At 36.7% G+C, this 17201-nt stretch overlaps 1 protein-coding gene across 1 annotated transcript; it reads right to left on the bottom strand.

Annotated features, from left to right (window-relative positions):
* Nucleotides 1-61: 61 nt before the first annotated feature.
* antxr2b (ANTXR cell adhesion molecule 2b) lies at nucleotides 62-15251 on the bottom strand. Its single transcript, XM_028024619.1, has 17 exons — nucleotides 14928-15251; nucleotides 13836-13907; nucleotides 13278-13349; nucleotides 13074-13155; nucleotides 11710-11814; nucleotides 11279-11347; nucleotides 9141-9221; nucleotides 8986-9046; nucleotides 5889-5984; nucleotides 4506-4575; nucleotides 3160-3238; nucleotides 2887-2982; nucleotides 2147-2197; nucleotides 1660-1755; nucleotides 1407-1580; nucleotides 1220-1300; nucleotides 62-218 (listed from the first exon to the last, which is right to left on the bottom strand). The coding sequence occupies exons 1-17, from the start codon at nucleotides 15053-15055 to the stop codon at nucleotides 180-182; spliced, it is 1452 nt and encodes a 483-aa protein (XP_027880420.1). The 5' UTR covers nucleotides 15056-15251; the 3' UTR covers nucleotides 62-179.
* Nucleotides 15252-17201: the final 1950 nt, after the last annotated feature.

Here is a 17201-nt window from a genome sequence, read left to right as displayed (position 1 = left end):
CTTTGTTTTTCCTTAGACACACAAACGCTTTTACATACGTATTTTGCTGTAACACTATCCGTTTAACTATCAAGACGTTTATTTACAATACACAGAAATTTAGACATTAACTTCTGGAAGTAGGTGTTGGTGATCTTTGGCGAAAAAAAACTAGACTAGAGAGTGAAAGCTGATCCACCTCAGCGAGAACGAACTCTGGTGAAGTTGATGCAGCGGCCCTAAAAGACAACAGAAAGGTGAATAGTGTTGCTGAAAATGACCAAGAATAAGTCTTAAAAAGCACAATCGTATTAGATAATATATCTCTTATGAATGTTTCTTGTTAAGTCAAACTTTGTAATCACAAGTCAACATATAAAGATGATCCACAATTCTAAATGGGGACCTACACATCATTCGATTGGTTTATTTGAATGTGGTTGTGGAAGCAACTTGACAACTTTAAAACCTAAATTAGGCTTTCAAATAAAGTCATGATACATATTTGCTAAATTATTTATCTTTTCTATTTTATGATTTAGTTAAATATATTATCTGGTTCCATTAATATCTCAAATTTAGGTAGAACTCCACCAAATCCCCCACCCCCAAAAAACAAGCAATTACCCAAACGCTACAAACAACCGATTCCAACCATCAAATACATTTTCAGGTAATGAGCAAATGTAACAGTGTTTTGGAATTTGACATGGATAATATCAAAAAACAGGTTTAAGAGTGGAATAAATTTATCTGAAACTGATAAATTAATCTTAAATAAAAACATCTAGTCATGTCTTTTTGTTCATCTGAGGTTGTATTTAATTTAACGCCTTGCAAGAACAATATAATATTTTACTGAATTCCAATGGACAAACTGCTTTTATAATCATCAGCACTAAAAACCAACGACAAAAAACTAATCCTATTACACTAGAGTGTTTGTGTGAGCTCTTTTTTGATGACAATACATGCAAGCGTTCACTGCTAATTACAGTAAGCTAAGTGTATGCAGAAAGCTGCTATTTATCTGTCTGGGTGATAATAGCTAAGATTAACTCTAAATACGATTTATCAAATTAAATATGTTTATTTATTTTAAAAGAAAATCTATATGTGAAAACCTATTCTGAAAATATTTCTGCTCTTCTAAAAAATCTAAAAATAATAATCTATAATTTATAATGATCAGATTCATTTGTATTTGGTGTAGTAGTGGAGTATTGAGGCTGCTCCTTGCCTTGTCCTGAGGTGTTGGCCTCATGATTGCCACTCTGTCGTACTGCCTTCTCAGTAATGCCATCAGTGCATCAATACGCCCCTGAAGAGGACATCAACATGTAACTTTTTATGAAGAAAATTTGCATTAAATTGCCTAAATATTATTTATTTTAGAGACCGTATGGATAAGTTGGATCGTATCTCACCTTGATGGGAGTGTACCATTTGGTTTGGGTCGGGGAGTTGTGAACAGGCGGAGGTCTTGGCGGGGGCCGAGGAATGATGGGTTCCTCCACTTCCTCTGGCATGGTGACTGTGGCATTTTTGGCTTTTTCCAGTCGCGACCCTTCATCTGTGGATCCCTTCTGGCCCCATCTCACCTACAGGAAGTGGGCGCACAAAGACTTTACGAAAATAAATTCTGAAAAGGTTTTCCAGCTTATACTCTAAAATTTTCACCTCCATGCGTCTGATTCCTCCAGGACCTCTGCCTCCGTAGTACGAAGCATCTACTGTAGGCCACTTGTGTTTGGGCAGAGGATCTTCTTCTGGTTCCTGAGTGAAAAAACATCAAAATATACTTTACAATAAAATTAGGGAGTAAAGAAATATACACAAGTTTATGCCTCCAAAATCCTTTTTTTTAAAAATATAATATGATTTACTAAAAGCCTATTGACACTAACTTGCTACTGTGACATGTTAGTCAGGGTAGAACTTAATCTCCACCATGTATGACAGAAATATAAGGAATTCAGTTTTCTCACTCCAGCTCAACAAATTAACCCTGCCAAAGCGTTTCTCTGTCAGCCTCCCAAGCTCCACCGACGCTCCTTCTGCGTTCACCCAAAATTAGATCTTCTCTCAATCACCTCTGCCAAGATGGCAGCGTGAGGTATACTGCCCAAAAACATGGGGGTTCTTCAGAAAAGACTTTTTCACTTACAAAAACAGGAGGCGATGGAGGAGGACGAGAGGGAGGAGGGTCCCTGATGACCTGTGTGAAAACAATATCAAACATTTTAAACAGTGGTTTAAAAAAAAAAAGAGAGAATTTCAAATGTCAACCTTCGGCATCCTTGTTACATGTAGTTATAAAATACTCTTTATGAAAACAAACCAAAAGTAGAAAGAATGAAAAAAACACCTGGTTAATGGTAAGTACCAATATTTCCCTTTGTACTCGGTAATCAGAATTTATGGGCTTCAAATCAAATAAATCAACTGGAATAATCCAGCCTATTTTTAGTTATATGGGAGACTGGATTTCTAAGAATTCCAGTCTTTTTTTTTTTTTTTTTAGTTTTTTATACTAATTGCATTGTCTGCCTGAGACTGCTTAAAAATGCTAAGTTATATATATATTTAGCAATATAATATTATTTGTATATTGTGTAATCATAGGCACACTTGTGTTTTTGTGTGCGCTCCATTAGCTGCATTAGTCAGTGAGACCCTAAATCCAATATGACTTCTGTAAAGCACAGAAACGTCTGTTTACCTTGTTTATATTTGCATGTCAGAAGTTTTATCTCTGTCACAAATATGTAAAACCTTTAAACTGAATTAGAAATAGATAGAAACTTAGGTCGGCCACCTTTGTGTTCTTCTTTGGATGAATTTGGAATCTGTGACCAAAAGCCTGATAAACAAAAGAATATGGAAATAAATGAAATGAAAACTTACCACAGTGCAGCAGAGAGGCCAGAACCACCAGAATAAACCAAGAGCCAGTAACAGCAACAAAGCCAGCAGCAACCACAGCACCCAGATGCCATCTGACTGCAGCAAACAAGGCACAAAATGTGTGATCCCCACTAACTGTGCAAATATGTTCATATATATATATAAAACATAACATAAAAACAGCAGTGCTGCCTACATCCTCTCTCAGATTTTCTCCTACACCAACAGAAAGGTTGTTTTATTTAGCACAACAGAATTCAAATTGATACCCACGCATGAGGTGGCGTATATGGTGATGGGAGCGGAGATGTACGACTGTCCATTGTTCAGGCTAATCAGCACTTCAACTGATCTGTAATCAACAAACAGAGGCACTGAAAAACTCCTCAGAAGGAGAAGAAGACACGTTATTCCAACAGCGTCTCCCAGGTAAACATTCGTTGTTAGGAAATAAACTGCTGAGTCCTAAATGAGAAGACAAAAGTATCGACGTATCCAAACATCAAATTAGGTTAAACTTGGAGATAATGAAGGACTAGAGGAGGGGAAAAAAAACCAAAAAACTTTTCTTTTAATTAAGCTTGGACTAGATTTTCTTATTCACTGCTGTAGATTATGCAGAAATTCGGATGATCTGATCTGAGAAAACCCAAAGATTTCTGCAGTTTGTAGAGACTTTTTCCCGAATGGGAGAAATGACAGTGTTCTATTTGAGGTCCATATGGTCAAATCGGCTTTGGCTCATTAAATCCCAGAGATATCCAGGCCAAACTTACTTTGGTTTATCCAAAACCTGGAGACAGCTTTAAGCAAACTCTGTGCTGGTTTCTCTTAACACACTCAGAAGTGTTTCATTAAAAAAAAAAAAAAAAAAAAAGAATGTAAAAGTTATAATTAAGGATTCCAAGGAACATATGAGTAACAAAACAGCCAATGTAAAAAAAAAAAAAAAAAAAAAAAAAACCCAACTACCTCTACAATAAGCTAAATTACTGGTGAAGATGCAACCCCCCCAATAAAACTAAGTGAAGCCTTATTGCAGTTGCAAAAGTTGACACTGAAAACTAGAAAACACTAATATTTAATTTAACAAAGTGGGGGGAAATATTGAAAACGTTGAAACAGATGCCATAGTTATTGACGTCTATTTTTATGCTATTTCTATGTAGGCCTACTCTGTATTTAATTTTCTAAAAAGTCAATTAGAGTGCTAAAGAAATGTGAAATTATTTCCTCTTTCACTTCGTTCATACCACACAGATTTTGTTCAATTCATTCATACAAGGCAGACGTGTGTTGATCTACATAAGACAGGAAATGGCTACAAGGTAATACCTGATAATATATCCAGCAATTATTGAAAAGTTTAAAATTATGGACACATGGCAAACCTGAATGACCTGACTTTTTTTTTAAAGAACAAAACTAGTTTACTGCAGCTTTACTGTGCAATTATACTCTGAAAAATGGTTTAATATTTTACTGTCACAGTCTAAACAATCTTTGACGTAAGGCAATTGTTTTTATGTACAGTAGTTACTGTATTACATACAGTAACTATTAGATTACATACAGCTCCAACTTACATACAGTAAGTCTGTATTTGTTTGCAGACTTACTGTCCAACCTCATGCAGACGAGGAGCTGGACACAGCAGATAGCCGTCTTGGACAACTGTCGGCTTCTCATCTGAGAGGAAATACACAGAAACAGAATAAATCCAAAATAAGGGCACATTGTATAAAGCTGGAGGTATTGTACACCAATGACATGCGGTGTTTGTTGTTTTGACATTTAACTTTAGAGGTAAAATCATTTTAAAAAGATAAGCATCTTTGTTAGATTTTCTGTTTAAGTTAATTTTTATACAAACCACAGGGAAGTTGGGAGTTAAGTAAACACTTTCCCTACTTGCTAACAGCAGCTCAACAGGAATCCCATGCTGTGTGTGCTCGTCCTCTCAGTGACACTGACCTCAGCGCAGCTCATGCCATCGATCTGCTAATAGACTAATGGGCAGAGAGCATCTCTTCCCTCCCTGTGCTCAGCCTCATAATGTCTCCTCTGTTCTCACTGATAAAAGGCAGCTACTGTTTGTTTCTCACTGCCATGGCTCCCGATTTTCCATTGCAGCTCAGATATCTGCACACTGTTCCAAGTGGCACTTGATAGTTTTTCCCAGAGAGCAATATGGCGCCTTGTCGATGTTCCATGAAGCATTGGTGCAAACAGATTCCTTCGGGTGGTTTACAGCAGTAGCAACAAGTAACAGTTTTTAATTGTAGTTGAAAACCATGAACAGTGTGGAGGTTCCTCCATTGTTTCCCCAGTGTTAGTATTTATTTCAATGTTTTCACACAATATATTTATAATTTCACTCTTTTTGTGTTTATTGCATTAGGTTGTTTACTATTATGGGTGCACACGTTTAGTAAACTCCTTTTGTTTATTTGAATTATTAACTATTTTGTTTTGCTGAGTTTGAAGGACTGGCTGAGTGAGAGGACTGGTTGAAAAGCAAACCAGGAAGTGGAACAAACCACCAGGCTGCTGGAAACCGGGGACTTGATGTTAAAGGACCTGCCTCTCTCTCTATTAATAGCATAAGTCCTTAAACAATTTTGGTGTTAGGTTGTTTTGTTTTTATAGTTGTTTTGTAGTAAAAATGTGTTGGTTTGAATTACTTCTTTATGTTTATGCATTGTTTGTCTTTGTCTCATTTCCCACCCCTCCTCGTTTGTGTAGGCTAGCCTTTGTGTATAAATTCCCCTGTGTTCATTGTGTGAGGTCAGTTTTTGGTTTATTATCCTGAGTTAGGTATGCCTTAGCTGATTTCTTTTGGGCCCATTTTGTTATATTTTTGAGATTTGCTGTTGAAAGGCTTTTGTTAAGACTTTTGGAAAAATAAATAGAAAATATTTTTTCATATATGCCTTTGTCCTTGTGCCTTACTGGTCGGACCGTAACAAACAGGTATGAGATGTCATGAGTGTGTCATTTACAGTAAGTCACTTGGTTGGCAGTGAGAGAGCAGAGAAGGTTGTCGATCCTCTTGGTTCCACTAAATCCGGTCCCCTTTAAAACTACGTCGAAAGACTCTGGAAGATAATAAAACGGGAATGACAAGAACAAGTGACTTTTTAATACAGTATCCTCCACAACAAGACTTTAAATAGTGTATGTCAGCTTTTATTATCAAAATGTCAAGTCTGCCTAATCTTGAATTTTAGTAAATTCATTTAGTGGAGGGAACAAAATCTAAAACTAAGTGAAATTCGTGTAGCAGGTCCACAGCATCACAGATTCTCTACCGTACTTTTCCACATTTACATCCTTTTTTTTTGGACCAGAAGCAGCTTCAGTGTTTGAAGAAGTCAACTGAAGCACCACTTCCAGTTAAAGTCCCAATAAAGTTTAAAAAACTCTATATTCTTTTTAAACTGCATAGCCAAAAACATTTGGTCAGATTCATATTTTGTCTTATTAGGCAGAAAAAAAGAGAGTAGCACAAAAGACAAAAAATACATAAAATAATAAAAAAGAACATAAAAAAGAACCACAAAGTCTTTGCTTATTTTCAACCTCAAAGGTTTATAGCCAAATTGACAAGCTATAAATGTGAAATACAGAATAGCTCCAAATGATCTGATCTGCTGAGAATATAATAACATTTTTTTCATTAATTTATATTTAATTAATAGGGCCTGATGCAACATATGCCACCATCAGATGGCAGCTCAAGCTTCATTTGATACTTTCACACAATGCCAAATAAAACGGACTTGACTACAGAATCACTGGCAATAATAAATGCTTTTTCAGCCATCTGGAAGTTTCTTCAACCTGCCATTCTTCCACTTTTAACACACTTTAATCTTCACAGTCGTAGTTATTTTAGGAATTTCTGGCAGATCTTCGATTTCTGAGGCGGATGGAGAGGAAAACATCAAAGCAGATCAAAACGATGAGCACTTCCAGCAGTTTCTCTCAGAACCTTTACCTTCTAGTTTATCCAAAATATTCTAAACTGAATTAAAGTCTGTAAAGGCTTGTCGGCTTAAAACAAGCCGACAACATCAAATTTCTGTCATTCTGAAAAAAATCCGTGAAGTTGTCATCTGAAACGTACTTATTCAGAGCAAGATAGGACCCCCCAATGTTTATCTGTAGGTGGAGTTTTCCTCTTCCTCATGGCATCATTTAGTTATACATAAACAAAACGTGCTCATGTTTCTACAGAGCCCCACTTTGGTTCCCCCTGTCTGTAGAAGATTATCATAGAGAAACTGAGCAAAACTAAAAGTCATAAGAAAATTTCAGAAGATGTATGACGTTATGATTTGGGGGTGGGACCAAATGTGAGTAATAGACAATTAAAAAATTCAAATTTTTCTAAGAACAAATATGAAAATTTAAAAAAACAAATGTTGCAACTTGAACTAGTTCTTTTCCACCTTACAATGTCAAAAGAAAGTATTCACACCGCCTTTCGCTCTTTCTACATTTTGTAACAGGGTTGTTGTAAAACTGATTTGACTAAAGTTTTTTTGAACTAAAATCTGGCCAAGATAAACAGTCTTAAAATATTTTTATACAATTTTAAAAAATGTAAATATATTAGGATTATACATACATAAATATTCAAACCCTTTTCTATTTCAGTCACAACTGAACTCAGGCACTTCCACTGATTACCCTTGACATACTGCAACATGATCGGAGTCCTCCTGCGGTAAATTCAGCTGACTGAGTATAATTTATAATTGAGGAAGCCATTTTCTATAAAGTCTCTGTAGACGTCTAAAACTGGATCGTGCCAATGCACAAATCTGGGCGAGGAAGAAAGGAATCAGTCAGAGATGACCATCAACCATAATGTTTATTAGGTGGAGATCTGATGTTTCCCCTGTAGATATGAAACCCATCCAGAAGGTTTCCCCTTGCTAATGCATTCCAACAATCAGGCCTATAATTTATCTTCCAACACGATAATGAACCAAAACACACAGGCAAGATAACGGAAGGAGAAGTTTCAGGAGCAGACTGTGAACGTTTTTGGGTGTCACAGTCAGAGTTTAAATCAAACATATCTGGACAGATAAGAGTAGAAAACAACCCAAACAAGTGCCAACCTCGTAACGACACACCCAAGAAGACTTGAGCACGTGATGACGTCTCAAAGGTACTTCAGTAAAATATTAAGCCAAGTAGAGGAGAAACGAATGTACCTGCAATGCTAACATGAGTAAATCAACTCTCATGTTTGGCCTGTGGACAGGAAACGACATCTTCAGATGTTCAGTGACCTGCAGCTTTTGGAATGACACTCCATGGCCAAAAACAAAGAACAGTGAAACATTTTGATTACACAAGTTCGTCTTAGCAACACATTGCCAAGTCGAACACAAAACACACCAGCAAGCTAGCCTCACCCTATCCAACTTCAGCAACAGTTTTGGAGACATTATGTGGATGAGAGAGGTTTTCTCCAAAGGATTTGTTTTATTGTTTAGGTCTGGAATCACTTATGACCAAAACATCTTAAAATGTTGTCACTTTCTTCCCAAATGAATCATTTAGAAATTTAAGACACTCCCAGGCTAAATCATCCAGTAAAAAAATTTATAAACATATCCAGAGATGTATAAAGACCTGTCGCATTAAGCAATTAACTAATTAATCACATGCTAAATTAATATGAGCTCAATAATTTCCATTCTCGTGATTAATATTTTTTAAAGGGAAATTTTGTTTACACAGACATCATTATCCATTTTATTTCTGGTTTCTGTTGAATGTGGTTTTTATTTCCGTTTTATTTATTGTTTTTGGTTGCGTTTTATTTTGGTTATTTCAATTTCAATGGTTCTTTACAACGTTAAAGTTTATTGGTTTTAGACATGGTGAACTTGAATTATTGTGCCATTATAAACACACTATTCGGAAATGGTCTTAAAACAGCAATGAATTTGTTATCATGACAGAAATATAAATAGCAAAAACAAAAAGGTTACTCCTCATACTGACACAGTCATTAACAATTATTTGACTTTTTGGGACAACCTTACAGATAAAACAAAGTCCTCAAAACCAACCTACCATTTACACAGACGCTGGACGGCTCTATTGTGAACACGTCACTGCACGACTGTCTCAGGACCTGCGAAGCACAAAGATGATACCAGACAAGACTAACATGCGTTTGCACCAATTTGTGCAGATTTTCCGGATCGAATTTTACAACACAAACTTACCGTGTTGACAATGTCTTTGAGGGCATGAAATCCAGAAAGAACCGGAAACACTTGTTCTGTGCCGTCTGCTATCTCAGCAAGCTGTGACCAAAGTAGAAAATGTTTACAATTCAAGTTTATTTGTATAGCACACTTAAGAAACGAGGCACTTAAAAGTGCTTTATATCATACACTGGCTGAACTACAGGGAGCCAGTGTAAGGGTTAGAGTTATGGGTTATGTGCTCTATCTTCCTGGTTTTAGTGAGAATGCCAGCAGCAGCGTTCAGGACTGAGAAGACACTGTTGCAGTAATCAATGCGACTAAAGATAAATAAAGTGTTTGAGTATTTTTGGCTCTTGCTGAAACATTGGTCTTTTAATCTTGGAGTTGTTCTTTATGTGATAGAAGGAAGACTTTGTAATTGTCTTCATGTGACTCTGAATATTCAGGTCGAGCACTACACCCAGATTTTTGTTTTGATCACTAGTTTGTAGTTGTAGTTTTGACTGGATCAGTTCTGTTTCTGTCCATGAACAATGTTGTCCCAAGCTTCAATATCTAACACATACGATTTTGGTAACTGATGTGATCTGTCAACATAAAACAGAGCAAAACCGTGAAGTGAAAGAAAAATTGGTGTTCGAGTAATTTTTTATTTTTTTTTACAAATAAAAATCTGAAAAGTGCAACTTATATTTATAATTAGCTCTGTGTACTCTGATCCCCATAAGCAACATCAGTTGCATTCAGAAATTACATAATTAACAACCAACCCAAGACTTGAACAGTTTAATTCAAGCCACGAAGCCCATGGTAACCCTGGAAAAGCTGCAGAGATGCACAGCAGAGGACTGAGTATCTACTAGTCATGCACTTATCAAATCGAGCCTTTATGGAGACTTGACAAGCATAAAGTCATTGCAAGAAAAAAGTCATAAGAAGCCCAGTTTTCAATTTGCCACAAGCCATTTAGGGGACATAAATATGTGGAGGAAAGTGCTCTGGTTTAAATGGGTGGTGGAAAGCCCACACAGCACCATGGAAACCAAATAGCCATCAATGATTATGCCATGGTGACGCCTTTCTACATCAGAGAGAGGAAAGGTAGTCAGATTATCATAGAGTTGAAGGGAGCCAAGTGGATGGTATTTTAGAAGAAAAAAGAACCTGCTGAAAGTTGACTGTCGGGATTTTTAAGTCCAAAGGGAATGAAAACATTTGGAGGGACTTTGAAGTGAAGCTCTGCAAGTTCATCCAGATGCCTTTCAGGGAGGTCTTCGCCCTGTGATGATGCGATGCTCTTTGCTTCAGCAACATTTAAGGAGGGCAAGTCTTGTCCTAGGAGATGAAAGCTCCGGACAGCTGTCTGCAGCCTTTTGCTAATGATAGCAGAGCAGGAAGTTTCTCTGGCATTATATCATTAGAGAATGATGTAATTACTTCCTCTGTAGGCCAGTGAGAGCTGTGGGTCTGAAACTGGGCAGAAGATCGTTCGCACTGAAGACTTCAAGGGACATTTAGGGAGAGGAGCATCTTAGCATCATATTTCATATTATTTTTCACACAGATTGATAGCACCATTGATGCTGACACAACTCAAAGATGCACAACAAGATGCAATAATGCAGTATATCATTTCTCCAATGTAATTACAGAGTTTTCCTTTGCCTTCCAAATCTCATTAGGAGTAATGAGGCACTGCAGACTGTGGAAAAGACCACATGTCACACCATAGTGATTCTCAATTACTGTGGGGTTTTAATGTATGTGGCTTCATTTCCCTGATGGTTCTTACAGTCAACAAAGGATATTTCTGTTTGTCCTGCTCAGACATGAGGACGCATTCTTAAAACTGCACATTGGCTTCTCTCAGATGAGTTAAAATCTCATATACCAGGATCTCCAAACACCTGCCAGCTGCTTACTTTTCATATCCTGGAAAGGTTTGGTTGACCTCAGACTAAACAACAATGTCAAAGAAGGTTACTGGGACAGAAACAACAGGCTTTTCTTTGAGTCCTTACAGTCTAACATAACATAGAATTACCCAGACCGAAAGGCAAATAAAAAGTCAATATTTAAACAAGCTGCTTCTCTCTCACAGTTCTAGATGGCTTCATGTGAGTGAATAGTAAAAGAAGAGAGGTACCTCCTACCTGTCTGTGATCAAAGCCCATAACCCCGACACAGTACACTCTGGCTCCAAATCCTCTGGCTTTGTCAGCCTGGGAATCACAACACAGGAAAGGAAATTTTGCTTCAAACAACACTGACCCACAGTTTACAAGATCAGAGCAGATGAAAGTTGCTAAAAAAAAAGGTAACTAGGGCAAAGTAATTCAAATTAAACCCTCAGTTCAGGCAGAAGTCAGCACTGATAAAAGCCTTAAAAATAAACCTGTTTTGGTCAAATTAGATGAAGTTATTTTCCAGCTATGTTCTTCATTGGTTTATACATAAATATAGTCCAGTTGGAAAAAAATGAAGTGGGGATTATTTCAAACCTTCCCCACACCCACATCCTCTACTATTAGATTTATTTTTAGCAGCTTGTGTTTCTGTATGCACGTGTGTGTGTGTGTTTTACCTCCTTCACACTCATTTCATACAGGTAGATGTCCAGCTTGCCATCAGTCAGAACAATGATGATACTGGATGACAGTGAAGTTTGGGTCTTCATCTGTTCTGACACCTGACAGGTGAAATATTCCATTCATTTATCTGAATCATTACTAACCAGGTGCAACAAGGAGTTCTAAAGATGATTTCTAACTTTTGGTAATCATCAGTCAGTGCAACAGGTAGTTTCTCTTTGCAACGTAAAAATAATTGAACAACATTCATTCTGACCAATATTCAGGTCAGTAAGAGAGTACCAGCATGTCAGAACAATTCTTAGGAAGAGCCATTTCTGGGGATCAAGAGTTCCAGTATAAGTACAAGTTAATTTTGTCTTACGCCACTTTGCCACAGTCTGGAAGAAGAGCTAACCTGTCACCTTTAAGTGAATGACAAAATGTTAGGGTGTTCAGGAACAACCCAGGAACCACCAAAACTCAAAACATCAATTGGTAAAGTTGACCAGTATGTAACCAAAATGAAAATATCACTTCTTTACCTTGTAAATCCTATCCTAATTTTGCCTTGACAATGGTTAGCTCATTTGATCAACTAAAATCCCCTTTCAATCACCACAAGGCATTATTAGAGGTCTTTATGTGGATGTCTTCTCACTTTTCAAAAAAAAAAATCAAGTTGTTCAGATGTCAGGCAATATTACCTGGTTTCCAAAAACTGTCGTGAGTTAAAAGCTGAGAACTGAGAACCAAACAAGAAGCCCTTGCTCCAAAATGAACACTTTGAAGCTCAGACTTGTCATGTATGATCTGAAGAAATGTTTTTATAGTCTGTAAACACAAAAACTGAGCAGTTCAGCCATAAAAATAAGAAATATGATCAGGAGAGTCTAGGCTTTCAAAACTAGGAACACTGGACTAACTCTGCACAAGCCAAGTCTTTGTCACAGAAGTAAATGGAACAGTGTTTTTTTTTTTTTTACTTCCTCCTGTTTCTTTAACTTAGCTCAATAGAAACCATGAACATCCTTGGATATACTTGTATAGGTCAATAAACCAAATCACATATCCAAACCCTTTTGATAATAGAGATAGTGGACCCAACTATATCAAGTTTTTGGAATTGCCTGGCCAAATTCCAAACTCAACCCTACTGTGGACTGTGCTCAAATGCCAGACCTGTTCCAGGAAAACAATTATTTTAAATGAACTCCACTACTTCTGCCATCAAGAGGTGGTCAAATATCCAGACAGAATTATCGCAGAAGCTTATTAAGGGCTATAAAAAGTGGATGGTTGAGGTGCATTGTTAAGGTTATATGACCAAACAAAATAGTTTTATGAGATTATGATTAAGGATTGTGGCTCAGCTCACCGCTTTTAAGCCTTCGTGCATGTATGTTTCACCAGAAGGTTTGATTTGTTTCAGCTCGTTTAGACCCTCCTCTATTTTAGACCTGTTGGAGCAAATCACAAAACAACATGGGTTTGAGAAAAATGCACATTTCTGTGCATTATTTTTAGTTAAAAAATAAAAGATGAATTGTAAAACAAAGCAAAAAAAGAGGTGAAAACCTACCTGTCTCCTGTTACAGGGAGTATTACAAATGCACTGGATGAAAAGACGATGTAGGAGACCCTCATCCTGGGGCTGAAGCACATCACGTCATCAAGCATTATTAAACATTGAATGTGTTTAATGTTTCCCGAAAACCTGAGCTAAAAATTAACTACCACTCTTTCTGCAGCTTTTGGTTTTTAATATCTTTTAAGTGGCTGCAGAGGTCAGAACGAGATTTAACATCTGTTGCATGCTAAGGTCCAGTTTTACCCACCCTGTTATTACAACTAAAGATACCACACACCATTACCCAGAGGAGTTTTGGAGCAGTTGTTGGCTTTGTGTGACGTCTGCAACCTCAAATAGCCATGCCTTACTTCCCTTCCCTCTTTTGTTGGACTGTATTTAAAGACTAGCCACTACTTAAATAGTTCTGGTTTGCTCCGTGTTAATGTCTGTTTCTGAATGCGTGACTCGTAAAAGTTTGTTGTTTTGAATCTGCAGGAGAAGGATATTTGTTTCTCCCTTGAGAGTAAAAAGAGGAGGAATAATGTGTAAAACCTTTATTTGGATTACCTGACAAACCTGCTGGTGAGTTGCTCCACGAAGCCATAGATCTCGTTCCAGTGTTTAGAAACACTGCCCGACCTGTAAAAGCAAAACAAAACAAAAAAACACTTTAAACGTTGAAGATTGTGTAACAAACCTGAATTTATTTTGGATTTTATGTGACAGATCAACAGCTGGACACAAGTCATTTTGGGTACACACAGTTGGTGTTTTGTCCATGCAAAATGGTACGAGTGTAAGAAAATGATCTTTGCACAACACGTTGAAAACACAATATGGTTTGATGGAAGTAAATCTTGACAGAAACCCTGTCAATGGAAGAACAAAAGATTGAGACTGGGGTGGAAGTTCACCTTCCCTCAGGACAAAAACCCTGACAACAATTTATGAGTTAGAATGGCTCAGTCAAAGTTCAACTGAAAATGTGATGCAAGATTTCACATGAGCAGAAAACTGTTTACTAACTCTCTCCATCCAATCTTACTGAGGTTGAGCTGGTTTGCAAATGTTATAGTCTCTGGAAGTGCAAAACTGGTGGAGATATACCTTGAAACAGAGTTTGCCTCATGGGGGCTGAACACAAATTCAATTTTTTATTTGCAATTTTAAAATATGAGTTTTCTTTCACTTTACAAGTATGGACTACAATATAAAATTCAAATAAAACACTTTGGGGTTTGTGGTTTTAATGAAACAAGTTACTTTGTAAGCCAACATATATTTCTAAAATACTTTGTAGAGACCCATAAACTGACAGAAAAAAAAGTTTTAACAGTAAAAACTAAACTAGGAGAATTAAGAGCAGCTGTGATTCTATGATGCCTGCATAAGTCAGAGATTAGAGCAGCAGCTACGTTTTATTTGTAAAGTAACTAAAAATATACATATATTGCAAAAATATTAAGACATCATGAAAGATAATATATACTGAAAATGAATAAACTAAGTCCGGGTCAGGGATGTTTAATATAAGACGAGGAGTGTTTTGCATTTGGCGGGACAAGGGAAGACAAACACAGCCATACATGGACAAAACTGAGATAAAGGCAGTCTCTCCTGTAGAAACTACTATTTCAATTAACAGCACACATAACTCACCTGTCCAAAACAAAATAAATATCAAACGCTCCATCGCAGGACGCGTCTTCCTCAGGGAGCGTTGAACTCGTGGAGTAAACGCGCAGAACCAGCAGCAGGATTTGGCACCGCGTCCAGATCCGATCCATGGTCCATGCGTTACATATCAGCACCCGGTTAATTCAAGGGAGGATTGAAGAAATGAGCCACTACTGTTAGTATGGGTTCTGGCCGGCTGCTCACATGTTGAGTCGGTGCTGTTTTGACTATGCATGTGTGCGCAGCAGCGACGTCAGTAAGGAAAGCAGCAGAGAGGGGCAGGGCGCGCGCAGCTGTAGGCACCACCGTCAAATCTCCCACGATGAAAACAAAGAACTTCCTGCCGACTTCCTGTCAGGATTAAAGAACCTCACTATTATGCTGACCAACTCAGGTTTTTATTTAAGGAAATAAAATAAAAAATCACCAATAAACTCGTGTTTAAAACATAAAAGATAACCAACACATTTGTTGAGTCTTATTTAAGTTGTTACTTCGTTGAAAGTAAACAGTTAATCATGCAAATAGTTTTGGAATAAGTATAATACAGATAGAGGATAGTAAATATATTTGATACAAATATATTTACTTTGTACAATTTGTGGACTTTATCGCTCATTTATTTGCACAGTGTCTTTTACTTTTACTGATACTGTCACGTTGCAGATTTAGAAAAATCTGCAACGTATGTTGCAGAGTATGTTTCTTTCTGTGGACAATAATCCAAAGTTGAGAATTAATTGAGATTTGTCAACTAGTGGTGCCTCCCAGATTAAAATAAATATAACAAAATCATTTTTACAGTTTCTTTTTTACCATTTGAAATACCAAATTAGTCATCCCATTTGTTTGTTTATTTCAATCATTTAAAATTTAGTTTAAAATTTTAATTTTAAACATGTTACATGCTGATATTTAAACAAACGTTTAAAATGAAAAGGAGCAGTTGGAAGGAAAAGAAGGTGACCTTCTTTCAAGGTCACCTTAAGCAACACAGCATCAATCAACTATCCATTTACATATTTCATTACAAAACAGGAAATGCATATAATAATAATAATAATAATGAAAACAAGATATATTTTTGTAATTCTACAACACTCCACTGAGTCAATATTGATAGAATATATCTTATTATTTTCTTTAAAATATATTTTAAAAATGTATCTACTGTCTTTGGTTTCTTTGCACAGATTGTTCCAGAAATAGAGATACAACATACCATTTGTTTATTTTGACTTTGTGTTTTAAATAATGTGAAATCTGTTAGAACAAATTATTAACACTGGGGCTGCCAGGAAAACATGGACATATTTGGTATGGACTTTTATTTTGACGATACATCATTCTCTTCCTGTGCCTTCTACAAGATCAGCTGACTAAATAGATAACAATGCCACAATAGAAAAACACAGAGACAACCAACACATGACTAAAATAAAAAATTCAAACATCTTTATGAGACTTAAAATATTTCTCTTTCAGCATAAGAAGCTAAATAATGTCCCAATGACTTTAAGAATTAACAAAACATGTCACTTTGTGTGAGATCAACCCAGTGGCTTATTAAAATTTGTATGCTCTACAACTTTGACTGTCCTATAAATCAGTATCCAAAATGTTTAAACAAGTGCATCATTATTGTGTTAATCCACTGCAGATGGAACTGTAACTGAATACGCTCTTCAGACACCCTTGGTGTGTCCGTATGCTTAAGGCTTATCCAAAATGTGATTTCCCAAATGGTGAATTACAGGGATCACCATGTCATGAGTCAGGGGTTATGTCATCATCAACATATTGATTAACTCATAATTTATTTGTCTTTCAAGTCCTTTGACATTGGAGCAAGAAGATCAATTTCTTGTCACAAAGCTGAACTTTATCAGACCTCGTCAGGGTGAGATGTTGACTTCATTCCTGTCTGTCCTTTAGTGATGCAGCAGCCCTGTAATTACATATTTCATTGTGGAGTGTGCAAGGATGCAGTGTGGATTCCAAGTTGTTTTTTAGCTCAGCAAACCGTTTGAATTAAATCATGACAGCAAACGCCTCATATAATAATGAATTCCCCTCCCTCAAAATGGATGATGCGATCTCCGTTGTATTTTTGGGTGTGGTTGGACCTTCTTTTATTTTAAATTTCAAAACAAAAGGCTAAAAATCTATCTTATTATTTGCAAATTAAAAAAGCAGAAACAGGATGAGTTCCTCATAACCGGAAGGGCAATTATTCTGCTGACTGATGAATACTGG

The sequence above is a fragment of the Xiphophorus couchianus genome, chromosome 8, assembly GCF_001444195.1.
Source record: "Xiphophorus couchianus chromosome 8, X_couchianus-1.0, whole genome shotgun sequence".
NCBI classification, from domain to species: domain Eukaryota; kingdom Metazoa; phylum Chordata; class Actinopteri; order Cyprinodontiformes; family Poeciliidae; genus Xiphophorus; species Xiphophorus couchianus.
This window is presented reverse-complemented; position numbering and strand designations above follow the sequence as displayed.

Bases quoted from the DNA above. Each gene is read 5' to 3' on its own strand.
- antxr2b (XM_028024619.1), bottom strand. From the start codon at position 15,055: ATGGATCGGATCTGGACGCGGTGCCAAATCCTGCTGCTGGTTCTGCGC. The intron at 13,156-13,277 runs GTAGGTTTTCAC...TTGCTCCAACAG, and splicing joins CTCCCTGTAACAGGAGACAG to GTCTAAAATAGAGGAGGGTC. The intron at 2,983-3,159 runs GTGGGTATCAAT...TGTTTGCTGCAG, and splicing joins CCATATACGCCACCTCATGC to TCAGATGGCATCTGGGTGCT.